This window comes from Salminus brasiliensis, chromosome 12, assembly GCF_030463535.1.
Source record: "Salminus brasiliensis chromosome 12, fSalBra1.hap2, whole genome shotgun sequence".
NCBI lineage: Eukaryota > Metazoa > Chordata > Actinopteri > Characiformes > Bryconidae > Salminus > Salminus brasiliensis.
The window spans coordinates 24,625,958-24,652,539 of NC_132889.1; the positions used below are offsets into that span (position 1 = coordinate 24,625,958).

Genomic DNA, 26,582 nt, shown 5'->3' on the forward strand with positions numbered 1-26,582 from the left:
CGGTTGTAATCACCTACTCCAACACCATCACTGCGGAGTTTAATCTCCTGTCCACACACCGCAGCAGTGAGGGAGAGATGCATGTAGGGGCCGAAAGCCCAGATAATGAAAACCTTACTGAGGCAAATTGAAAGGAGAATAGTGTTCACCTTGAGCTGCAGATAGAGGCAATTTTCCCATCTGGTGAATCTTCTTTTCTTCTTTATTTTTTGGCCTCCCTTTCTTTAGCAGCAGTGTCAAAACGGAGAGCCTCTTTTGCTTCGTTGTGCTGGCCGTGCTAAGCGACGGCTGACTCGACACTCTGTTACACAGCACACTGCGATGTAATACCTCAACAGCATTGCTTTTGGCATCTTCTCAAAATGTGGGGGAAAAAACAACCAGGCTTTTGAAAATGCTGTCCCACTATGCCCTGGCTGCTTGCTGCTGTTTCTGCTGGGTCTTGAGTGTGAACCTCATCCACTAGGTGCTGCACTTGTTACACACTTGCATGCTCTTGTGTGTGCGCACACACACACACACACACACATACACACACAAATACCCTCGCACTTTCAGCAGGGGGGCTAAGCTCTCTCTCTGAGAGGCAGTCTCTCGCTCCGGCGCCTCTCTGGATTATTCTATTAAACCCTGAAGTGTTAAAATAGCCCCCTGCGTGCTAACCTTTCCCCGTGCAGGATGGAGCGGACCGGCCACCTCGTCCAGGTGCTGGAGTGGGAAGGTATCGATTTGCTGAGGAGATAAAACCTCTCCCAGTGTAGCATGGCAGCCAAGCCCAACTCCTCTAATCATAAATGAATTAGATGGGTACAAAGCCTGCTGAAAAGCAGAAGATTTGAAAGGAAGGAGGCATGGAGTATGTTCGCTCTCCTTTGTGCTTCGCAGTAGCTGAAGAGATTAGCGCTGCACGCTATGAAGAAAAATAGTAGGATTGTGATTTTATTGATAATTATAGCAATGGGCCCCTCCAGGCTCCACCCACAAATGGCGTCTTTGCCCCCCCCACTCCCCCCGATCCAATATAAGTCTTTTAATGCTGAGTATCAGATTTTTGTGTTTGTATAAATCAAGTTGATCGAAGTTGTATATGGCACATGTGGACAAAATAAATATGGACAAAAGTTTTTGGACACTTCTAATTCCGTATTTTCCAAAATGAAAAACTACTAGATTATGGAGCATTGCTGTGCGCATTTGATTGCATTCAGCAACAAGAGTATTAGTCCAGGATGTCCTCCCCACCTCATCCCAGAAGTATTAAAAGGAGCACCACTCTCATTCCAGAGAACATAGTTTCACTGCTCCACAGCTCAATGGTGGGGGGCTTTATACTCCTCGAAAGTTCATGTTTATCTGTTTCAGTTCCAATTATTGAGTCCAATTCTATTGGCAATGCTTCTCTACAGGGACTAGACAAACCGTGTGTGTTGTGTGTGTACATTTGTGTCAGCAGTGGGTGCAATTGAAAGTAGTTGAATGCATTCATTAGAAGGGTTGTCCACAAACTTTTGGGCCTATAATGTATGTATAGGCTGATCCAGGCTATGTCATGTAAACAAATATGTAACTTACAAGAAATACATTATTGTCTGTGACCACATTATTGTGAGGGCAGGTTATTCTCAGATCTTTCCTCTGTCTGATCCAAGTGCTCCAAGTGCTCCATCTAGCTTGAAACATTGTACTGCTTTTACCATGTTACTGCTACCTGCAGAATTCTACAGCCCAGCCATCTTTTGCTCGGTTCTTCCGAAAACTTCTTCCTCATGCTCTTAAACAGCATTTCCTGCCACTGTTGCCTTCAGCTTGATTGCTACAGGTCTCTGTGTAAAAAGAACTATGTGAACATAGCTGTGAAAACAGTAAGGATATGGCTGCTTGTTTATATTGGAGACGAGGGAGACTCTCCTTTAGAGGAACAACAAGAGAGTATATCCACAAGCCGGGCATTCTGGGTACAATTAAATGGGCAATTTCACCACACCAGTGGGCTGCACATGCAGCAGCCCTTGTTTTTTAGAGGGATGCTGTGCAGTGTGCTGTGCTTTTATTCCGGAGGGGCGTGGCGCACAGCCCCTTATTTCAGAAGGAAAGAGGCTAGCTTCTCGATTACTGTGTTGTGGGAATTAATGGGCCATTTTTTATTTTGAAGGTGTTTTAAGCAAAGGCTACGGTTGCTCAGGCGTGCAGCAGGCCTGGCCTTAAGGGGCTGAGCACGGAAAGCCAATCAGATGGACGCTTGATCCTTGACGGCCTCTGCCTGCAGGAGTTAATGATGTGACGTTATCGCTGCAGGCCCCAGACTCAGGATTGTAGTTTATACACACTGAGCTGAGGGAAGCGTCTCTCCCACACGTGTGTGTGTGTGTGTGTGTGTGTGTGTGTGTGTGTGTGTGTGTGTGTGTCTGTGTGTGTGTCTGTGTGTGTGTCTGTGTGTGTGTGTGTGTGTGTGTGTGTCTGTGTGTGTGTGTGTGTCTGTGTGTGTCTGTGTGTGTCTGTGTGTGTCTGTGTGTGTGTGTGTGTCTGTGTGTGTGTCTGTGTGTGTGTCTGTGTGTGTGTGTGTGTGTGTGCTCAAAACCCCATTTTCCTCTTTTACTTCTACTGTTTTTTCCTTGACATTTAAACAGGATATTGCCTCTTATATCTAATTAGAAAGCACCACAGGCTAGGCCTGTATATACATTGATCTCCTGTTTGGAGTCAGAGCTTCTATAGTATCTACACCAGGCTTCACTGTGAGATTATGTCTAGTTCTTTAGTTCATTTCAGGTAAGCTTGACATAATGGATAAAAGTCCAGACAAAACGCAAGCTTCAGCTTTTAGCTGCACAGTACCAAAGTATTCACTCATTATGTTGGTATGAAATTCTCTACTTATTAAAAAAAGGGGCTACAAAATATTCCCTGTGTGAAGCCATAGAAGGACTACTTTTTCTTGAGTGTGAAGAACAGAAACTGTTAATTCTTTATACCTTTTAAAAGATTTATGGAACCAAAAGCAGCTCTTCTGTGGAGTTTTTTATGCTATAATAAGTGCTTAGTATTTTTAAAAAAGCCACAATAATAGTAGCCTAAACAAGTATGATCAAAAAGCAAATCAAAAGCTCATTAAATAGACCCGCTATGGTTTTATCAACTGAAAGTGTTGAGAAGCTGCATCGCTTTCCACACAGCTGATAAAGCTGCTAAACCCTGGCTGTACCTTATGCTTTTAAAAAGATTTTTATGACATGGAGTTCCTTCCATGTCGTGGATTGGACGGGGTGGAGTCTCGTGACATACATAAAAATAATCAACATTATCTCAGTGTTAACAGGTAACCTTTTTTTTTTTTTTTTTTTTTTTTACACAGTCATAGCAACCCTTTACCTAATGATGTAAAAAGGCTGTAGCAACTATAATATAATGGCTATAATGGTAGTTTAAGCTATTCTCTCACTTATACACAACCATTAAAGTAAGCTGAAAAATTTAAAACAAATAACGTTACAATAACCGCTGCAAGGCAGGAAAGAATTTTATCATAGAGCGATGAAGCCGCAGCACTTACGGCGCTGTTCTGCTGCCATCTGGATCAAGCTCTCCAAAATACTTGCGCTTCAAGTGCTCGTCCATAGCAGTTATACTGCTGTGATCAGCCATCTCCACTTTGCAAAGCTTCTAAAGCACCGCATTGTTGGGTCTCTGTCCAAAAAATATGCCCACATTTTAGATGCCACACTTTGAAGTTTGTTTAGCCGCAGCTTGCTTTCTGAAGAAATCCCCATTTTTAATGGGAGCGGCCATCTTAACCACGTGCCGATGTAGCCATGTAATGCGAATCAGCATATTTCAGTAATCGATGATGTTGATTACATTGTCGAGTAGCCCCATCCAACTTTCAGTGTAGGAGGCTGATATAGCATTGCTAATCTGAGTGTCGCTTGGGCTACATGCCTCTACACGTTATAATACTTTGTTTGTGGCTGATTTCAGTTCATTTCCCCTTTCGCTGAGCTACACTATTAGAACATTCCTGCCACCTACTGGAAATACTGTAACAAACATGCATTATGATTAATTATATAAAGAAATAAGCAATTCTCATCATGTTTTACACAAATTTAGAGAACTAGTTTAGAAGCCTGTAAAATGCTGTTTTGTCTAGCCTGCTTTTTGACTGTACTTTTAATGAGGCCCTTCCGCATAAAGGACATTCAAATCGAGCTGCACCTGACAGGGAGAAAGAGAAAGAGAGAGAAATAGAACAAGAAGGCTTGGATGAGGGCCATGGATGTATGCCCAGTGGAACTGACAGGAATTTTGATGGGCGCAGGTTTATCTGTGTCGGTCCGCAGTGTGAATGTAACCTTCCTGCCGACAACGATTTGCTCGTTGATTAGAATGCGACTTTGGCTAAAGTCACAGAGGAGATACGACCATGGAGGGCGAGAGGTTCATCACCTTGTGTGAGCAGTTGTCTCAGTGTCCTCTCAGCTTTATCTTAATGTGTGGGGAAAATATGAGCAGAATGGGGAGTGAAACAGAAATGTAATTTCTAAGTAACTTCCCTGTTGTTTATATGGACTTTTCAATGGATGGCCAGTAGAGGTGTGGGGGGGGGGGGGGGGGGGGGGGGGGGGGGGGGGGGGGGGGGGGGCTAATGTAGTGTCCTGAAATTTTAAGTATTTATCTATTGACTTTTCTTTTAGAGCCTCCTCCTTAAATGTAGTGCCACGTCCGACTGAGAGAGAGAGTACACACACACTAGTAGGCTTCTTCTGCAGCACTTCTTGCCCAAATACACATTTCTACTGCCAGGCTGTTTACAACTATACTATTTTGCCTTAGATTGATAAACGTGAATTTGTCTGTTATGGTCACACAAGGCAGGTTGGGTCCATGGATTTAAGTTGTTGGCACCGAATTCTGCGCCCACCCATTTGTGAGCCTCAGAAGAAATCAGCATTCATCAGACAAGGCAAATTTTATTCTGCAGCTCTATGATTTTGCAAACCCTGTGCTCGCTGTAGCTTCAGCTTTCTGTTCTTGGCTGACAGAAGTGGAGCCCAAATTGGTCTTCTGCTATTTATAGCCCATTTGCCTCAAGGTTTGATGTGTCTGGTCATTCTCTGTCCAATCAACAAGACACTTCCATCTGCAGGACTCGCTGGACGTTAGTTCTTTTTTAAGTATCTGAGTAAACTCTAGAGGCTGTTCTTAAACATGTTCTTTTGTAGCTCAGCAGTTCTAGAAATCATCAAAGTAGCCTGTCTGGAGTCTACAACCATGCCATGCTGAAAATGAGTGAGATCACCACTAGGGATGTCCCGATACAGGTTTTTTTTTTTTTTTTTGGCCCTCTGATCCGATCTGAGTACCTTATTGCTGACTGTTGGCCAATACTGATCCAATCACTGTATTTTTTTTTTTTTTAGTGAACAGTTTCTATAATCAGACATTCTAAACTGATTGATTTTGTGTTATTTTAATAATTGATAGATTTTGGTTTAATATCTTATTATCCAGTCTAACTGACCATCTTGACCATTCAAGTATTTTTATAGTGTGCGCATTATCCTCTTCCTCTCAGTTCTGAACACACTGTTCAGTACTGGTTTAGAACCTAAGAAAGCAGCACAGTTTTATTGCTAACCAGGTGTAGGTCAAGAGAGTAAAGGCTGAGTGGGAGAATATCTCTCCAGATGAATATAATGGAATAGAATACCTTTGTTGTTGCACAATTACAATCGCACTGGGTGGTTTTGGCGGGGTGGACAAAACCGGCAGAAAAAAGCCAAGCATTTCACTGAGGAGTGGTTTAAACCATCCCCTTCTGACAGATTAACTAACAAACTGCTGTTCTGTGTGCTGTTTGTCACTGCGTCACGTTTACAACAAGGTTCTGAGCTAAGCTATGCTGAAGTGAACGACTTACTGGAATGTTTTGTTCCACCTTAAGTACACAATGTAACTGCGGCACTAGAAGGTGGAAAGCCGATACCTGGATTGGCAGTGGTGGCTCAGCGGTTAGAGCTCCGGGCTATTGATGACAAGGTTGTAGGTTCGATACCCAGGCTCGGCAAGTTGCCACTGTTGGGCCCTTAAGCAAGGCCCTTCACCATCTCTGCTTCCCGGGCGCCGCAGCAATGGCTGCCCACTGCACCGGGCATGTGTGCTCACTTTCCTGTGTGTGTGTGTGTGTGTGTGTGTGTGATAAATGCAGAAGCTAAATTCCATCTGTGCCCGTCACAAATGGTCAATGTGTTTGTTTAATGTTGATGATTTAATGTTTAATCCCAATCCACTTGATCAGATCGGTGCATCCCTAATCACTGCTGGATTAGCTAGATTAGCTGAAGCTGCTGGTTTATAGCTACATGATTGCATGCACTACCCTGCTGCCACATAATTTGTTGATTAGATGATTGCATGGATAAGTTTACCGGTCTTCCTAATAAATTGTGTCCTAAAAAATGCAGAATTTTTATTAAACTATGTTGCATTAGTTATTTTTGTACTTTGCCTCAATGCACACAGTGTAGCCTGAATAATTTTTTTATGAAAAGAAAAAGTTGATGATTGGAACATGGATGTCGTATCTTTCTAGTAAGTCACAGTCATTTAGGAATCAGATATTTATTTTAATTTTTTAATAATAAACAGTATATATGCAAAAGATATCCCAGAACCATAGAGAGGAACATGGTATCCGACTTGGCATTTCACATCATTTAACGTTCTACGTTTTCCGCATCCTAAAACGATTGACATGAGGCATGCGGCAGCCGTTGCCCTTTTTTTCTCTGGCAAAAGATGCATCAATCAAGGCCCTAAAATGAGTATAGCCTTAGCTTTTTCATTTAGCTTTAATAGACTGTGAGCTCTAATTTGCCTGGCAGTAATAAATGGGCTGATGGGGCCAGCGGGGCTGTTGGAGATTCTCGCTAGAACTCGAGCGTGTGATGGATGTGTGACGCAGCGTGCCGCTCTGTTTCTCCTCTCAAAAGCTCCCCATCTCGTCTCAGATTGGTGCGCACATTGCGATGGATGGAGGCAGTAGGGAGCGGTGGGGCGCGAGGAGGAGAAGACGAGCGAGAGTTTATCATGAAGCGATTACTTTCTTAATTAGCGTGATTAATAATCCCAGTGCTGAGAGAAGGGTGCAGCATGGATGCAGAATCCAAAAAGGCCCGGCTGATGCATTGGTTGGCCAGTAACGTTGGCTAAAGCTGAATTCCTGCAGACTTGTAGTGGTGAAAATCCCGCTGATCAAGAACTAATGTTTAGGGGCTTTTTGTATATGCTTACAGTCACTGCTTTATCGCCTCTGCTACAGGTGTGCAGGCTGAACTGGTTCATTTCAATACAAAACTGTGGCGCAGTGGATAACACCACTGGGTTTCAGTTCTCGGCCTGTGTGGCTATGCTGCGCTACACCAATTGGAGTCTATGGGCAAGACTCCTAACAATACATGGGCTCACCTCTGTAATACGAGTAACCTTATAAGTGGCTCTAGATAGGAATGTCAGCTAAATACCGTACATGGATGAATGTAACAAATATGTAAACTACACACAAGCCTATCCTTCAGCAAAAGGATAAAGTCTTAGAAAAATGTATGAACTAATGAAGGATAGATAACGGAAACCAACAAAAGCTGTAAGACATTGTGGAAGCTCTGCCCCATGCTGTTGCATTATTTATGTATAAGTAATATACTTATGTTTTTGCTGTTTGGGTTTAGGAAATGTGGCTGTTCAACTAGGGCTGAGCGATGTGGTAAAAATACGATATTGCGATATTTAAAAACATTTTCTCAATATACGTTTTTTTATCACAATAGATTTAATCACAGACTTAATACATCAGAAGCAATATATTCTTAAAAACTTGTATTCAGATACTCTCCCATACAGAATACAATTCGTTTTATGTAACTTCTGCTGCACTTCATCTAATTAAACCCGTCTAATTACACTGTTGATAATAAAACAGCTGATCAGTGTTTTTTAAGCACTACCAATATTCTTGATGTGCTTAGAAATGCATATTGTGTATCACGGTACCACAAAATATCGCCATATTGCCCAGCCCTATGTTAAACTGACTGTCGGTTTCTGACCATATTAAATTGTAATATTAATAGGGATATTCATAGTCCACTTTTGCTGCAATAAGATAAGTGCCTCTACTCTTATACACTTAATTTCTGTGAATATCTGATTGCATTTCACTGCAAAGACAGTAAGACAGAGTTCAGATACTGATGTTGGATGATTAGGTCTGAATCACAAGCTCCACCTCAGTTCATCCCAAGAGTATTGGATAGGGATATGTACATATGTATACATATATATATATATATATATATATATATATATATATATATATATATATATATATACACACACAGACATGCACTATTTCATCTGTGTATATATATATTTGTATTTTAATTTTTTTGCTTATATTTCTATGTTTTCATATTTTTATATTTTATTTTTTAACTTAAATGTAACTTATTCTATTTTTTTATTTAATTTTTCTTTTGCACTTTTGCACTTTACTTCATTAAGTTAAGGTTTAGTTAAGTTTAAATGTAGATCTTTATTGTATAGCTTTGATGTGGGCAGACTGTCAAAAAAGCATTTCACTGCAAGTTATACTGTGTATTACTATGTATGTGACAAATAAAATTTGATTTGATTTGATTTTGATTTGGATGCACCGATACCACTTTTTTCTTTCCGATACCAACCCTGACTTAAATACTCGATAGATGGCTATAATTCCTGCTATACTCTTCTTAATGATGTTTGATATTGGGCATTGTAACCATAGGCTCATGTGAGGCTGCTCCAGAGCTGCCCACTTTATTGGCAGTGCTTTCCTATGGATAGATTATTCAAGCTACCATTATTAATACAAGCCTGAATATCAGAGATACCAGGATATTCCATATTTAAAAAAGGTTGTGACAATTCATTTCATCAATAATGCTCAGTACCATCCACCTCTGGATTAACCCGGCCTTCCTTGTTCTTTGTTGTCTTACAGTTGGTGTCAATATGTTCTACATCTGCATCATCGTTTACCTGTATGGAGATTTGGCCATCTACGCTGCCGCTGTGCCCATGTCCTTGATGGAAGTGGCCTGGTGAGTTCAGCCAAATTCTTACAGCCTAGTCCCTCTTTTCTAAATGCGAGTCACTGTCCTGCTTTGGCACTTTGGAGCGCTCTGATCTTTATCCACTCTGATATGTAATACTGTGTGTGTTATTTATCACATCACCCGGAGTGCTTAAACTCACTGTTGGCAGAAGTGTGGTTCAGTTCCTCAGGCACTTCAGATGGCTCTGGTTCTGCCGTTTTTCCCTTCTTTTCCCCCCTCTGTGTCTGAATTGGCCTTTAGCCTCTGTGACTTCTCTCGTGTTTTTTTGGCATTTGGCCCTTGTTATTTGGCTCCCAGACATCTTTTTATTGCACTGCAACCCTTAGCCAAGGAGTGTGCCATTAGAAATCCCATATGAGCCAGGCAGAGTCGGCCAGACTTGTTCTCCGCCTAAGGTGGCACTTCTCGAGCCGCCTTATTACGTTGTGACTATAACTTATATATATGCACTTGCAGGTGTGGAGACCTGTTTTATGTTTTAATGGGCTTCCTCATTAAAGGGGAATTCCACAGATTTTCCAAAATGTGCGCATGATGAAATGATAAACGTTTAAAGTCATTTAGGATGGTTTGATGTGAAATGTATTCTAGAGAAACATACTGAATCATCCACAGTGGTAGGAATAGGAACCTGATATCTGAAATAGTCTAATGCTGCCTAATTCCTGATTCCGATGTTTTTTTGTTGCTGTTGTCTGTTCCGATGTATCAAGCTTCAGAAGAACCAAACTTTAGGATGTTTAGCTTGGTTCAAGTCCATTAGACACCTTTAGGAAGGATGTTTTGTAGGCTTGTTTGCGTTGAACTTGCATGACCTCTTGTTTGGAGGGGCAGAATAGGTGGACTTGTTTACTGTGGCTGAAGCTAGAACACCCGGTGCAAAGTTGTCCTTTGCCTACAGACTCTTCACCCTGTTGGCCTGTCTGAGTTGTGGGAAGGTGGCAGAGATTGACGTCTTGCTTCAGGTCTTTGTGAAAGCTGGTAGCCAGAGCTGCAGAGCACTTCAGCAATACTTCTGGGATTTTCCAGTCAAAGTGTCTGAGCACTGTTTAATTCACACAAAGAAAAGGAGAGCAATTTTCCTACATTGAACCGGGCAGTGATCTGACAGCAGGCTTCTTTTAAATCTGATGAAGTAACTTAGCAGGATCACACAGTGGAACTGAGTTAACGTTAGCATGGTGATATTTTTGTTGTTTAGTATCTGCCTTGTCTTGTTTCTCTGTATCCACTTACAGTGAGTCCAAGAAGTATTTGATCCCTTGCTGATTTTCTTTGTTTGCCCACTAATAAAGACACTATCCTTCTGCACTTTTAATGGTAGATATATTCTAACATGGAGAGACAGAATATCAAGACAAAAATCCAGAATATAATTTTAAAGAATATATTTTAATTAATTTGTATTTCAATGAGGAAAATAAGTATTTGATCCCTCTTGCCAAACACACTCAATACTTAGTGGCAAAGCCTTTGTTTGCAAGCACAGCGGTGAGACGTTTGTTGTAGTTAACCACAAGTTTAGCACACACACCAGGGGGAATTTTGGCCCACTCTTCTTTGCAGATCCTCTCTAAATCATGAAGGTTGGTGGGCTGTCGCTTGGCAACTCTGACCTTCAGCTCCCTCCATAGATTTTCGATCGGATTGAGGTCTGGCGACTGGCTGGGCCACTCCATGACCTTAATGTGATTTTTCTTGAGCCAATCCTTTGTTGCCTTTGCTGTATGTTTAGGGTCGTTATCATGTTGGAAGACCCAACCACGGCCCATTTTCAGATCCCTGGCAGAGGGGAGGAGGTTGTCCCTCAGGATTGTGCGGTACATGGCTCCATCCATCTTCCCAGTGATGCGGTGAAGTAGCCCTGTACCCTTGGCAGAGAAACACCCCCAAAACATTATGCTTCCACCTCCATGCTTGACGGTGGGCACAGTGTTCTTGGGGTCATAGGCAGCATTTTTCTTCCTCCACACATGGCGGGTGGAGTTGAGGCCAAAAAGTTCAATTTTGGTCTCGTCTGACCACAAAACCTTCTCCCAATAACTTGGTTCATCTTTCAAATGATCATTGGCATACTTGAGGCGCGCCTCCACATGTGCTCTCTTCAGCAGGGGTACCTTTCGGGCACTGCAGGATGTGAATCCATTGTTGCGCAAAGTGTTGCCAATTGTTTCCTTGCAAACTGTGGTCCCAGCTGCCTTCAGGTCATTTGCTAACTCCTGCCGAGTGGTTGCAGGACGATTTCTGACTGTTCTCAGCATCATTGCCACCCCACGAGGCGAAATCTTCTTTGGAGCACCGGGCCGAGGTCTGTTGATTGTCATGTTATACTCTTTAAACTTTCTGATAATTGCACCAATAGTTGTTACTTTCACATCCAACACCTTACTAATCTTTTTGTAGCCCATTCCAGCTTTGTGAAGGTCAACAATTCTGACTCTGAGGTCCTGTGACAGCTCTTTGGTTTTACCCATGTTGGAGACTTGAAATCTGTGTGATCTGTCTGATTCTGTGGACAGGTGTTTTTCACACAAGTGATTAGTGAGAACAGGTGGCTTCAGGTCAGGTAACAAGTTGATTGGGAGTGTCTAACTGGTCTGTAAAAGCCAGAACTGCTAATGAATACCAAGGGATCAAATACTTATTTCACTCCATGAAATACAAATCAATTAATATATATTCCTTAGATTTATTTTCTGGATTTTCTTTTTAATATTCTGTCTCTCCATGTAAGAATACATCTACCATTAAAAGTATAGAATGATCATGTCTTTATTAGTGGGCCAACGAAGAAAATCAGCAAGGGATCAAATACTTCTTGGACTCACTGTATATAGTCCATAGTTTAACAGAGTTCTGTAAAGGTTGTCCAACCCAGCAATAGTTGCTGTGAGAGAATGAGCAGTCCGATCAAGCCAATCAGATTGCTTTGATGTTTGGTTAACTTTTCCTGTTGGGCTGCAGGTAATTATTTAAGTTTTTTTGTGATGATGCCGTTAGTTATGGATGTGTGTGTGTGTGTATGCGCGCTCTTACAGTGGGAATCACTCCTGCAGTGCTGGCAGTATGAAGTACAATGACACTGACTCGTGCTGGGGACCCGTGAAACGGAATGATGCCTACAGAGTGTTTCTGGTGAGTACAGAAGTGCAGAATCTAAAACATCAGTCTCTCTCTGTCTCCCCCTCTCTCCCTCTCTTTAGCCCTATTCAGACAGGATCAGCTTTAAATTGGGAGTATTGGGTGGAGTAATGTAAAAATAAAATGTATGACCTATTCGCACGGGATAAAAAAAAAATGGGAGTGAGATGGGAGTGGCTACTCGACTTGCGCACTGCCATCACCTCCAAAAAAAGCTTCCCATGACAACTTAACTAATCTTATGCCCCATTTATAGTAATAATTAAATGTTAGTTTGGAAATCAGCATCTACATGTTCATAGCACATTTGTTGGCTATAGACGGTGCTACACAATTACTTGATTTAATATGATTTGTGGAACCTGATGTTGCCACGGACTTGAAGGACATAAGGTCTTGAGGACACTGGAGATCTGGTCCAGTGCCTCCTTGAAAAAAAACTCATAGTATATAACGGAATATTTACCACATGTTGATGCACACAGGATTAACATATTTTTACGGCTCGTTTTGAGGATGGTAAATGGCATCGGAATCTTTACTTAGGCGTCTGTGCACACTCCGTAAAAGTGACTGACAATGCCCACTTAGGCAGGACTAGAATCACTGAGAAACTCTGGTAATAATTACATTACCTCACCTCCCCATGTACAGCTAATCCCGTCCAAATAAGACTTTTTTGTCTCTGTACCTCTCTTTCTCGCCCTCACGCCCCTAATTTCTAGCTCCCACTTTCTTCCTCTCTCTCCTTTCTTCTAGCTCCCTCCCTCTTTCTCTTAGTCCCTACCTTCTACCTCCCTCCTTCTTACAACTTCATTTTCCTCACTTCCATTTCCTGTATCTCCCTCATTCTCCCTTTCGCTCCCCATACCACCTTTTTTTTCTCCTTCCTTTTCTCCCTCCCCCTCTGATTCCCTCACCGCTTTTCATTACTACTGTCTCTTTCTTTTTCTTTCCCTCATACTTTCTCCCTCCCTCTCCCTCTCTTTTCCTTCCCATTCCTGTCTTTTTTTTCTTCTTCTTTTTTCTCCCTACTGCCTTGTCACTTTCTTTCTTACTCCCTTCCCATTATCTCACCCCTCCTTCTCACCCCTCGCTTGCTTTTCCTCCCTGTCTCTCCATCGTTCTCTCCCCCTCCCACCCACACTTTCTTTCTCCCTCTCTTAGTCCTTCTCATTCACTTTGGCCCTCTTTTCTTTCCCTCTCACCTTTTCTCTGTCCCTTCCCCATCTTTCTTTCTCCTTCCTTCATCTTACCTCTTTTCCTCTCCCTCCCTCTTTCTCCCTCCTTCTTTCTCTGTCCCTCCCCTTTGTTCTTCCACCCTTCTTCAGGTCTCTCCTTTCATCAAACTCCCCTCTTTTTCTCTTTGTCCTTGCACCTTTTATTGTCATCTCCCTTTTTCCTTCTTCCTTCTTCTTCCATCTTTCCCTCCCTCCTCATCCTCTCTCTCTCTTGCACGCGCATGTTGACATGCACCTAGAAAAAGTGTGGGGATTGAAGTTAAATCCAAGAGATCCAGTGGGGTGGGGGGAGTGTGACAGAGAGATGGACATCGCTGAATAATCTCCTAAGACTTCTCTCTCTTCCAGAGGTAGTGTCAGCGTGTTGGTGTGTGTATGTACACACACACACACGTGCCCTTGAAGTGTGTATAGAGAGGTGCAACAGCAGAAGCTGGTGTGATTTCCTGCTTTGCCTTAACTCTGTTGGCCGACAGTGATGGATGTGCTGATCTCTTTACTCCGCTTGTTGCCCCCCTCCTCCTCCCCTCCCACCATGTTCCTGGAAATAGAGGAAGGCAGGCGCACAATATCCGCATAAAATGCATTGTTTCAGCTTTTTTTTTTTTTTTTTTTTTTTTTTTTTTTTTTTTTATCTCCTCACTCAGATAAGCCTCTTAGCACATGTAAACCCAAAATAAATCATGCCGATTTTATAATCTCCCTCAGAAATTTGTTTACCTTGCAGACGCATGGTAAGTTTGTCCTCAGCATTCAACTCTCCTGTGTTTTCACAAACACAGAAAGGTGAAGCTGAGGTCACACCAAGTTGCCATATGTCTTTCCCCACTTTCTAAGCCTCTGTGCAGTACCTGAAAACTGGCCTTACACTTGTTTGTCTTCAGTGAAGCATTGTGTTCTAAAGAAGCATTAATCAGGTCTACTTATGAACTCCGAGCTGTTGAGTCTGTCTGTGCATACTCTTTCAGATCGCTCCTGGATTTGACTGGGTTAAATGTTTCTATTACAAGCAGTGGCAATGATTGACGGCTCTCTTAAAGCCTCTGCTCTAAACTGAGCTGTCTGGTTCAGTCATGGGTGGGGTCAGTGACCCAGTGCAGACTGCCACGTGTTGGTCTTGTCCATCATAATGTCCCACCTGTCCAAGTCAGAGATTTTCAAAGGTGCAGTTTATGCTTTGATTAACTGAGATACACACTCTGGGTCCTATATTAGCGATCTTAGGTAAGCTGTCAACTGCGCACAGCACAGCTTGATTTAGGGCATGTCTGTGTGTCTTTGCTATTGTAACAACGGGAAAAGTAGGCCTTGATCGGCTCGAGACGCGCAAAAGGCATGTACTAAGTCTCTTCATTATTCATGGGTGTGTTTTGGGCGTAATGTGCAATCAACCAATCAGCATGTGACTTGCCATTCCTTTTAAGAGCCAGGTACCGTCTGACTTTGGCAGATTGCTATTTACAAAGCAGGGGTGTATGCGCGTTGGGCACACGTCTGTGTTGACAAATCACTGCCAGATAGATAGTAATGAATGTCTGACTGTTGACGTCTGCCTAGGTTGTTTTCAGTCAGTGGCACACCTGTGTTTTCTGCTGCCAAGATAGCAATATGCCAGAAATCTACCTGAACACACCCCTCATTTCGAGACCACCACGCCTGTCGGCGCAGATATATTCACAAGCACCGTTGCTATTTAAACAACTGTTGTCGGGGTGTACGATAGCAGTGAGCATGGCTCAGGGTGTAAGATAGGGCCCCATGGTCATAACCATTTTATTGGTTGCCTTGTTAAAGATTATGCATGATGAGCCGAGGCTTTCCGCTAGAGTTGGATGCATTTAGCCACTTTAAGTTGCACCCATTGCTTGACACGTAGCTTGTCTAGTCCATGTGGAGAAGTACTGCCAATAGAATAGGACTCAAACATGAACCTATTGGCACCATGCCTAATACCAGGTTTAGGCTTAACGGGTATAAAGTCCCCAGCGATACTTTTTAGGATGAGTTGGGGATGAGGTAGGGTAGTGATCATCCTGACCTTACTAACGCTCTTGTCATTGAATGCAATCAAATCCTCACAGCAATTTTCCAAAATCTAGTAGAAAACCTTAAATATAGTTACATCAGAATAACTATCAGAATAATACAAAAACTTTTTTTAAAAAATACCCTTAATTTCACAAGAAACAATAAATGAGCAGGTGTCCCAATACTTTTGTCCGTTTTGTGCATGTATGCTGAGATTGTATGATGTTGCATTCGATGAGAAATCCAGGCAGAAAACAAGCCGATTATCTTTACAGTGACATTCCTGGTTTTTAGGCTGTGTTACTGCTAAGCTAACTTTATGTTTATAGACTATGTCAACCTCTGTTGTCCAAAAAGTGAAATAGATACTAGAGCCTTGCTTCCCTTTTCGGCTGGATAATTTTGATGCTGGTTCAGCCAATCAACAAGTTAGCCGCTGGGCAACAAGTTTAACAGCCTCTCTGGGGTCTTGCTGCATGAAGAGTGGTTCAAACCCCCTTCTGTTTCTGTTTGAAACTCCAAAAACACACCTTATTCAGTATGAAAGTCCAACAGGTGGGATTTTTACATCACATTTTTAGGTGGTCTGAAAGCATCAGAGCTTAACGGCACTTAAGTGGACGTAGACTTATTAAAGCATGGCTTTATTTGGTCCTTCTGTCCACAGGCATATGTCCATAGTGCAGTTCTACCTTAATCAGCAAAACCGATTAAAATTAAAAATGTGAAGACCGAAGTCTGTCTTAAGGGAGTCATGCACAGGCTTTTATAACCCTTGTGAATGTGTGCTGCCCAGAGTCTTATTCGAGTACTCTGCCATTAATCGAATACATGTGCAGTCTCACCCGGGCAGTCATTAGAATTTCTGACAGCGAAACATGGAGGTTCTTAATTATTTAGGTTTGTTATGCAGAGGGGGGGAAAGAAACCTGAAACAGGTTTGGAAAATGTATTGTCTTGATTTGTTCCCGAAAGAAAACGAATCACAAAATAACGAAACATAATTGGAGTTTGTAATTACCTCTTTTTTTATGGTTATGCCATTAGTTTGATATAGGAGTGTGCTAAAGACGAGAAGGCCGTGCAATTACTGCAGCCATTCGGAGTTTGGTTTTGCATTGGTTTTCTGCGAACTCCCATCACACACATCCATAAACAGGGGTATTGAACAGTAAATTATATTCATGGTTTTCTTTTATGAAAACAATAGCTCCTTGTTCCTGAGAGGGGACCGTTGTAAGGCTTATTCCCTTCCTCTTTTGTGTTTGAACAGATACATAAAGGTTTTATTTCTGGAATTAATTTTCACCTTTTTAAGTCGTTGAGATGCAGTGGAAGGAGAACTGAAGAAAAGAAAATGAATGAGGTTAAAAACATTTTAATCAGATGAGCGGTAAACAAGGCAGGGAAGGTGGGAAGGAAAATAATTTAAAAAAACCCCAAGATGCCATAATTTGTTAATGTGGTGCTATGTTTTATAATAATTCATAATCTAAGTTCTAATAATAAAAGCATATTTGCAATTATTATTTATTACACAAATTCAAATAATAATATAAATCAGTAAAAAAGTTTATTTTCTGAAAAAAGCAGCAGAATGATTGTATGGCAAGTAGTTTCCATTATCAGGCAATTGCAAGGCTGGCTGTTGCTGTGTGGTCACTATGGTAAACGGTTATTGCTTGGTGGTTGCTATGAATATGATTTGAGTTGCTTGGTGCTAGTGGCTGCTATGGGATTGCTAAGTGGTTGCCATGGCATTGCTAAGTAATTGCTAGATGAGTGATTTGGAGTTGCTTAGTGCTTCCTAGGCATTTGCTGTGTTATTACAGGTGGTTGCTGTGTGGTTGCTAGGTGGTTGCTATCATGTTGCAATATGGTTGCCACGGCATTACTAAGTGGTTGCTAGATGAGTGCTATGTAAATGCTTGGTGCTTACTTGGCAGTTGCTGGTTGCTGTGTGGTTGCTATGGTAGCCTATGGATTTGCTAGGTACTTGCAATAAGTGCTATGGAGTTGCTTAGTGCTTGCTTGGCAGTTGCTATGTTTCTGGGTGGTGGCTGTGGTGTCTCAGGTAGTAGCAAGCATGTTGCCAGGTGGTTTCTGTGGTGGCTCATGTGATTGGTCGTGCTTACAAGCTCAACGTCTGAATATTCAGATATCCAAGATCGTCCGTGTCCAAACAGATACGTCACCTTTGTTAGCTCCATGCTAACCAAACCCGTAAATCCTCATTGACTGGCGAGCAAAAATTAGCATTACTGCAGTTTCTCCCACAGCTGATCCTCACTTACACTAGATAGTGACGTGTCAACAGCTCGATTAACATTGACTGTAAGCTGGTTGACTTGAGCCATGTCAAGGGGGGCGCATCCAAGGTTGAGCTGAGCATAATAATCATGTTGTTTTTGACATTTTGAAAGGGTTCTACTCTTGTTGTGAGTCAAAGAACCCTTTTCCAGTACTATGCAGAACCCTGTCTGCTTAGAGTGAATGAGAGAAGTGTAATTACAGTCTTTCCATGTTAGCAGTAAGTGTGATTAACAGTGTGTTTAATAGGCTTGCAGAGATGCAGCATAACCTCTAGCGTCTGTTGCCAGTCGTTTCATGCAGAAACTTTCATCTTCAGGTTACTTGGGAATAGTAATCGTACATGGACTCGCAATCATCTCAAGTGTCTTTTGATTTCCCCTCCTCTTTTCTTTCTGTCTGATTACCCCTCTCTCAAGTTGGCCCACCCTACTGTTTTGCCCTTTGTCTAGTATGCGACTGGTTGTGGTTTAAATGGAAAGCATGTAAAGCTTTGCTGGGGCTCTGATGTGCCGGCAGCTCTAATGTTACTTGATCCTTTTGTTAGAGACCCGTATGGTGCCCCACAGGGAATGAGGCCGATATCCACCATGCTAGCGTCCCAATGAGGCCTCAGTGAAGAAATGGGATAGATTAAGAGAAGCGAGCATGATTATACCACCACATAGCGTGGCTGTAATCCTAGCGTGGGTGGCTATCAAAGACGGACATAAAAGAGAACGAGAGAGAGAGAGAGAGCACTGTTTTTAGAGCAGCTGATCAGTTTCTCCAAACCACTTTTGAGTTCGCTGTTGTTTTTACAGGTCTGGTCAGCCTCCTGTACCTTTCAGGCCCGCATGTGTCCATGCTTAGACTTGGACTGCTGGACTGCTTTGGGCTGCCTGGCAGATTGTCAGAGTGGAGTGTTTAGTGCTGTCTTGTTGGGCTGGATATCGATTCCTGAAACGATACTTTACTTGGCCAACTGTCATCAGATACACGCTGAGCGTGATTTATTTGTGCAGTTCATTCGGACGATTCTGTTGATGTCCTGCACATCAAACATCATTTTTCAGAAGCCAAACTTCTCTCTTTTTATTTGCCCTCTGCTCAGGCGACAAGGACAGCTAGCAAGATGACAGGTTGGCTGTCCCAGCAGCTAGGCCTGTTTTAGCTTAGTATGTTTTCAGCTCGTGTGATGTTCAGGCCTGTCGAGATCTTATATATATATATATATATATATATATATATATATATATATATATATATATATATATATATATATATATATATATTTATTTATTTATTTTTATTATATATATATATATATATATTTTTTTTTTTTTTTTTTTTTTTTTTTTTTGCGATAAAATTTTCCAGAAATAATAGCAATTAACAATAATTGTCATTTGGGACCATTTTATGCCACTAATATATCGATAATGTAATAACATTATAATGTAATTACATGTAGTTTTAATGAGATGTTAAAAAGCAATGCACTTTTAATAATTAAGAAATAATTAAGAATATTCAGACATTGTGTGGGTTTTTTTCTTTTTTTGGCTGATACTGATACCGAGACCGATCGTGGGCACGGCTGGATGCCACCTTAACCTTTTCAGGCAAACTTGGTGAAAGTACATGAGCCCCAGTACACACACTCCCTCTGATTTCATTGTTGGCTATGTATTTCGTCCTGTGGGGGAGTAGTCACACTTGGCTGTCTTTTGTTTTAGTGGTGCAACAGATGATGGGTTATTTTTGGGCTTCGTCCACCAGCTGTCCCTGAGCATAACTATTTTTAAAATTTGACCCTAAACCCGGGGAGTGCTGAGCTTCAGGAAATATGAGTGCAGAAAGGATGCGCACGAGAGCGAGGGAACGGGTCATTAAAAACTGCATAAAAAAAAAAGGTTCAAGTGAGATAAAGGTTGTCTATTAACAGCGCGAGAGGGTTGTAAAAAAAGCCCTGACCGTTGATGCCATCGTATTATCTGAAGCAGGTGTCTGAGTGGCTGAGGCGCTTTTTTTTTTTTTTTTTTTTTTTTTTTGCTGCTTGTCAGGTTGGCCTGTCTGATAGAGTTTGAGTGTTGGTGTGACTCGGACACCTTACAGAGGCATTAGCTACACAGAAAAACAGTCAATACATCTGTACAGTGCACTTTCTTCAGTGGCCTCTGCGGACCCCTAAATCCTCTCGCTCTCCGACACCATCAGCTTCCAAGGGAACAGCCTCGCAGCCTTTATTGTGGCAAAGAGAAAAGGCTAATTCCAGCATAATGGGGGAAGTCTAAACAGCACAGAAGGTGGCCTGTCTGCTCGGTTCGAGCCATTCTTTGATCAATTCTACAGTTTCGCGCTGTGGAGCAGGGCTGCCATTTTAGTCATCTTGGTCGCCGAAAGCTCTTAAGATCAATGGGCTGAGATTTCATCTGCTGTTGATTGATTCTGGTGTCCAGTTCAAAGACTTTCCTCTGCTTCTCAAAAGCACCGCCTTATCTACTAAGTCCTGTATGGCATTTAAATGCTAACGGCACTCTCGCATCGATCATTCTTTGCAGCGAACTCTTGCATTTGTAAAGAAAGAGAATGAGAACTTTGAAACTTCTCTCTGGGTTCTCTGGGTACACTTCAACTCTGGGTTAAAGACTGTTGGGGACCTCTGAACACATTCATGCAGAAGGCTAGAAAGGGTCTTTTTACGTACTATCTACAAATAACACTGATTTTCATTTTTGTGGATGGTCACGGTCGATCGTATGGTAAGCTTTGCTTTTATTGGCTGATTCAGTCACCTTGATGGCCCACGGTATCTGCCCAGCCTAGCCTAGCATTGTTTTTAGACCTGTAACAAAAGTTTTTGGATTGTTCAGTCAGTATGGTAGGTTGTGGTTAGCTAGCTGAAGAGTAGTAGGGTCAGGCGAGGTTAGCTTTTAGCCTAGAGCCGGTGAAACCCGAAACACTGACTGGTTAAACGGTCATCAAGCCGCTGCTCCTGCTGCGTAGTAATGCGGGTTGATACCACCGTCAAGCTCAACTCCAGCTGTGACACTATCTATGACTGCGGCTATTGTTTTGTCGGTGTCCAAGGAAAGATTCGAGTGATTGTTAGGAACTGCAGTCTCTGACAGGGGCACCTATCAACACCGTAGGTCACTGCATCAGCAGAATATGGACCGCAGTGCATTACGAGTCTTTTGTTAGTAAGTAACAAACAGATCCTTGACGCTTCAAAGAAACAAGCTCTAGAAAGATTCTGTAACACATCTACTGCTGTTCATCTAACAGCAGAATCTACCACTGTAGATTAAAAACCTTTTCACAGCTAGTATGATAATTTTTCGAGCCGAAAAAAGGACAGACACGATTTTTAGCGTAGTGGAACCATCACAAGAAGTCTGGCACATTTTTGTTTGCCATATGTGCTCTGTAAACTCCCTGTCCGCTTCTGCTCTCTTTCATTTCCCTCCTCCACACGAGTGCTCATTTGCAAGAGAAGCTACGGTTTATGATTCTCTGTGGACATGAACAGACTAGGATGCACCTAGAAAACTACTGCCTCTGTAAAGTACTCTACCATAGTACTGCTCCACCATATATTTACTTTACACTCTGCATTTTTATACTTCAGCGTGTTATACCTAAACATAAGCTTTTGTGTCCTGCTACGAACGCAGAGGTCTTAAAGCTTATCTGTTTGATCTGCGGCCATGACAGCGTAGCTCAGATCACCTGATTTTTATCCATCCATACAACGCAGAACATAGAAAATATTTTACGCAACGCTGCAGTTCATCTGTTTGGGACATCTGACATCGCAGTCTCAGTTTGAAAGACGTGATTAATAATGTGTTTTTTAAAAACCTGATGAGTTGTTTTTGTGTGTCTGTCTGTCTGTCTGTCTGTCTGTCAGCCCCTGTGTGAATAGGCCTTCATGCAGACATGGATCAAGAATTCAGTGTGCAGTCTCATCCTCATTCTGCACTTTTTGAAATCTTACACCTGTGTAAACATAAAAACTGGTTTGTTTATGGGACTGATTTTAGATGTTTTACCACTATTTATTAATTAGTAAATCGTTTCTCTGTGTCTCTTGAAACGTACGATACTGAGGAAAGTGGAACTGTTTTATGTGGGGTTTGCTTTTCTGTGCGCCATGCAAGAAGTGCTGAGTATCAGCGCAGAGAGGGTTCTAGATTAGACAGTTAGGGTTGCAAACCAAGTATTTCTTATATTTTTGTTTCATTTTCAGCAGAAACTTGGCTTTTTTTATTGTTCTTCCTCTGGCAATCTCCCTCTTTAGTGGGGATGAAAGTGTGGTTGGGGGTGGGAGGGGGATTCACTTTCAGGCAGTTTGTTTACTAAATTTCCCCACTCACAACAATCCTGCTGCTTTTCCCAATACAAAGCTACAGCTGTAGAGTAGAAACTGTTACATGGAAATAATCACCAGATATGGTGAATTTCAAACCGCTGTTTTCATCACTAAGCCTACTTTGACGGGCAGAGATGGTTTCAGTGGTTGATGAAATACTTCGGCAACATGTCTTATCCCTTTAAAAGGCATCGAGCCTTGTGTCTTCTGCATGTGCCTTTAATGAATTATGTAATTTCAGTTGTTCAATATATGTGTGCTGAATAAAGTAGAGGAATGTGTCCAGTGGATTATAAGACTCTCGCACTAGGTACCTCATTAAAAAAGAGGCCACCCTTTCAGTAACCATCTGTTTCTTCACACACACGCACACACACACTTCTACTCTCGAGTTCAGACTCCCCTTTGATGTAATGGTCTGCTCTACTTCAGTGTACCTGGAAAGGCAAATGTAAATCTTTGTAATCTATCTGGCCTACACCAGCATCAGTGCTCTGGAAGGACCTGCAGTCCATGCTGCATTTGTAATCTTTAATTGGACGCTAAATGAGGTTCAACACAGCCTCCTCCAGACCCTGTTGATTGCTGTTGCCTTTTCCTTTTGCTTGTTGTGTTGAGTGAAGATTCAAGTAGGTTTTTTAACTTGTGTTTTAAAATAGGACTGATGGGTTTTTCAGTTTAAAATGATCTATTAAATTTCATATTCCAAACTATAGTTATAAGGCTTCTTAAAAAATTATGCTGTTTCAGACACCTACTTACAACCCTGTTATTGCACCTCAGTATGAAACAAGCTGGTTTTCTTTTTATGGTGGGCTTGTGGGGGGAAAAAACAAGCTCTGCTTTTATTGGCTTAGTCTTGCCAGAGGATGATGCTGTCCTGTCTGCATAGTGTGTGGTTAGTTAGCTGAAGAGATTGTAGCAGGCAGACTAGTGTTAGGTTTCAGGCTAGCGTGGATACCTGCTTGCTTGATCCGGCTTTATGGCCCTTCTGTGGAAGCCGGCACAGAAACAAACGTGGTCACGAGGCCTTGTTCACATAAACACATGTTTCTGATACCTAGCAGAGTGAAGTGGATGTGCAAGCTTGTCTCAGAACACTGACTATAAGAATCAACCACACCATATTCTCTTAAAATGGCTCCTTCGCCAGCTTTGACTTGGGCTAGCAGGGCTTTTACTAGTGTGCTGAGTGTAAAATGTAGTCCAAATGGTTATGAAACAGTTTTGGGGGTTAGCATTCAGCCTGTTTTCTATCCCTGTTAACAGTGTTTGAGGTTCATGCTTTGTGATTTTCTATGTGCTGAACTCTCGTTACTCTGCAATACCAAGGTAAATACAGTTTTCCATTCTAGGACAGTGTACTGATGTTATCTACGTTGTTCGGAAAAGTAGATTGCAGTGTAATGTTGAACAATCTATCATGGAATTGATATACATCGTCATTATTTTACAATGTGAACACATTGCAGCATTGAGTAATGTCTTGTAGAGACTGCTGATGGGTTTAGATGTCTTTGAAGGAAGCCTTCTCATCTGCATGAAAGCCGTTTTATTCGCAAGGACTGTGATTGTCATTGTGATTGATGTCAGAATACCAAATGTGTACTTGGGGCTTTTCTCAAATGCTTCCCTAGATAGTAATGTATTTGAGTCTTAAGCCTTAGTTTAAGGATTAGTTTTTCATGAGGTAATGTAATAATTACCAGAGTGATTTTAGTCACATTCGCCATGTTAGTCATTTTTACTTAATGTGTGCTCCCACATTCATTGTGCGTAACACAGATATCTGCTGTTCAAGTTTGTGGCAAACCACAGGTGTTTTACGTACAGCGACGTACAACCCTCAAATCCAGAAGACGAGCCAAAGGACTCCTCAGAGGCACAACGCTTCTGGCAGCTTTAGTTAAGTCAAGTTAAGTTTAGTTAAGTCATTGTGTAGCATAGCCTGTCTACTTGTGGATGGCTTCTTTTGCACTATTAAACATGCGCACCACTAAAAAGCTGATCACCATCTCAAACTAGACAACTAAGGGCAGCGTTGGTCAGGCCTGTTGACATTATGAAAATAAGGTTACGCTTGACCTGGATGGTCCATTGTAGATGTAGATGTTCATGAAGATTCAACTGAATGCCTGTTAAATGCAACTGAACTTTTAAGTTGAATTTAAATAATTGACTAATTAATAATTGATTATTGATGTATGTAATTGTGATTTACATATGTAATTATGTAACCCTACACCTAACTTTACCTTAAACCTTACATTTAACCCTAAATCTAACCCTGAAAGGGTAGAGTTAAGATTTATGATTGATTCAAGGTTATGGTAAGGGTTAGATTTAAGGTTGGGATTTAGTGTTAATTCTAGGGTGAGATTAAGAATTGAGGGTTGATTCTGGGGTGAGGTTAATGTCAGGTTTAGGGTTACATTTAAGATTTAGGTTAGAGTTAGGATTTAGTGTTAATTCTAGAGTGAGATTAAGTTTAGGGTTATATTTAAGATTTATGTTAAGATTAGAATTGGGGTTGATTTTGGGGTGAGGTTAATGTCAGGTTTAGGGTTAGTTTTAATGTTTAGGTTAAGATTAGGATCGAGGGTTGATTTAATGGTAAGGTTAAGCTTAGGGTTAGATTTAAGGTTTAGGTTAAGGTTAGAATTGAGGGTTGATTCTGGGGTAAGGTTAATGTCAGGTTTAGAGTTACATTTAAGTTTAGATTTAGGATTAAGGTTAGGATTGAGGGTTGATTCAAGGTTAGATTTAGGGTTGTGGTTACGGCACACACATAATTAACCATCCAAGTAAATTGTACCTGAAAATAGTACAGTCAGATGACCCAAGCTTAGTTTGACTTCTGACTGATTTGTCTATGATTCACACTTTATATTGTGGCTCTGAATGCATTTTTGCTCCCAATTCTCAAGTCTCTTTTTGTGGTGCTAATGCTTAGCAGTAGATCATACCAAGAACTTTATGTGGCTTAACACTTCTTAGTTATTTAAATTTGGTGTGTGGTGGTTTCAGCCTTATCCGGAGAGTGATGTAGCTGTTGGGTGCGCGGAGCCTCAGTGGCACCAGGGCGGCCAGCGCTGCGGGAAGATGACAGTGCAGATGGTTTAGTGGAGATTATCTCAGCAGGAAGGAGTGTTTGTGCAGTGGTCCACAAGAAGTAGAGCCCTCTCCAGACCACAGCCAGACACTTAGCCCACTGCAAACACTGGCTGACCTGCAGATGCAAATGGAATATAGGAAGGATGGGAGTAAAATAAAAAAGGGCAGGTGCTAAGAGAGGTTTGGAAAGTGAGAAGGCTCTAGACAAATTCATGCTAAGCCTTTGGAAGAGTGTGATGTAGCAAGCGGACCTGCTCCAGCCAGCCTTGCAGCTCCAAGTGTCCTCTGTGAGACATGCATGGTTGACTTTCTCACATAATCGTTAACACTGTAGCAGTTAGCCACACAAGAGTTCGAGCACTGACAGACAGCGGCTAAAGCAGGGCTTTAGAGTGCAAAGACGTTGCTCGCTTCACAGTAAGGACAATAACTGTGTGGATAATTGTAAGGATTAGCTATTTGATTCGTCTTATAGCACCGTAATCTGAATGTCTGTTATTATGGTTGCAAATTGCAAAGGAAAAGTTTTTGGACATCGCTCGATTAACCAATCATATTGCACAAGGTTTTGGGCAAATGTTTTTGGCACCCCACAATTTGGTCGAAAGTTTGTGGACACTGGTGTATTAGCCAATCAGATGAGGACAAAACATTTGTCCAAACATTTGTGCGCTCTGATGTATTAGCCAGTCCTATTGGATGAGCTTTTGGGCAAAGGTTTTGGCACCCCACAATTTGGTCAAACGTTTGTAGGCACAGGTCTATTAGCCAAATGTATTTCATGAGCCTTTGGACCAACCATCTTTTAGGAAAATGTTTTGGCACCCCATATTTTACCACACCTATATCTTGGCAACTACTATTAACAACTTAGTAACCAACACCTATACCACAGCAACACCATAGCAATCACCTGGGATACCATAGTAACCAGTGAGCACCACTTTAGCTGTGCAAACATTTTGTGTTTCCTTCAGGAAATTGACTTCGAAATCACAGCCTGCTTACGGTTGCCTCAGTTTTCCAAAATACATTAAAATATGCCAAATTGCTGTTAGCATTTCCATTCCACCTTAAATGTTGCTTAAGCACCAGACATGTACTAGCAGCAGAATGTAGCTGCTGCATAATTTGGTGGAACGTTAAATTAAAATAAGAAACCTAAAAACTGCACTGTTGACGGGACCTGTTCAGATTAAGTCGCTGACCAGTATGCACTGAGGTACCCCTCACACA

At 41.8% G+C, this 26,582-nt stretch overlaps 1 protein-coding gene across 1 annotated transcript in view; it reads left to right on the top strand.

The window, feature by feature from the left end:
• tmem104 (transmembrane protein 104) overlaps nt 1–26,582 on the top strand; it is a 73,870-nt gene that overhangs the window by 10,590 nt on the left and 36,698 nt on the right. Inside the window, exons 7-8 of the mRNA XM_072693736.1 lie at nt 9,041–9,140; nt 12,194–12,290. Of these exons, the coding sequence (XP_072549837.1) occupies nt 9,041–9,140; nt 12,194–12,290 (197 nt within the window). The remainder of the gene's footprint in view (nt 1–9,040; nt 9,141–12,193; nt 12,291–26,582) is intronic.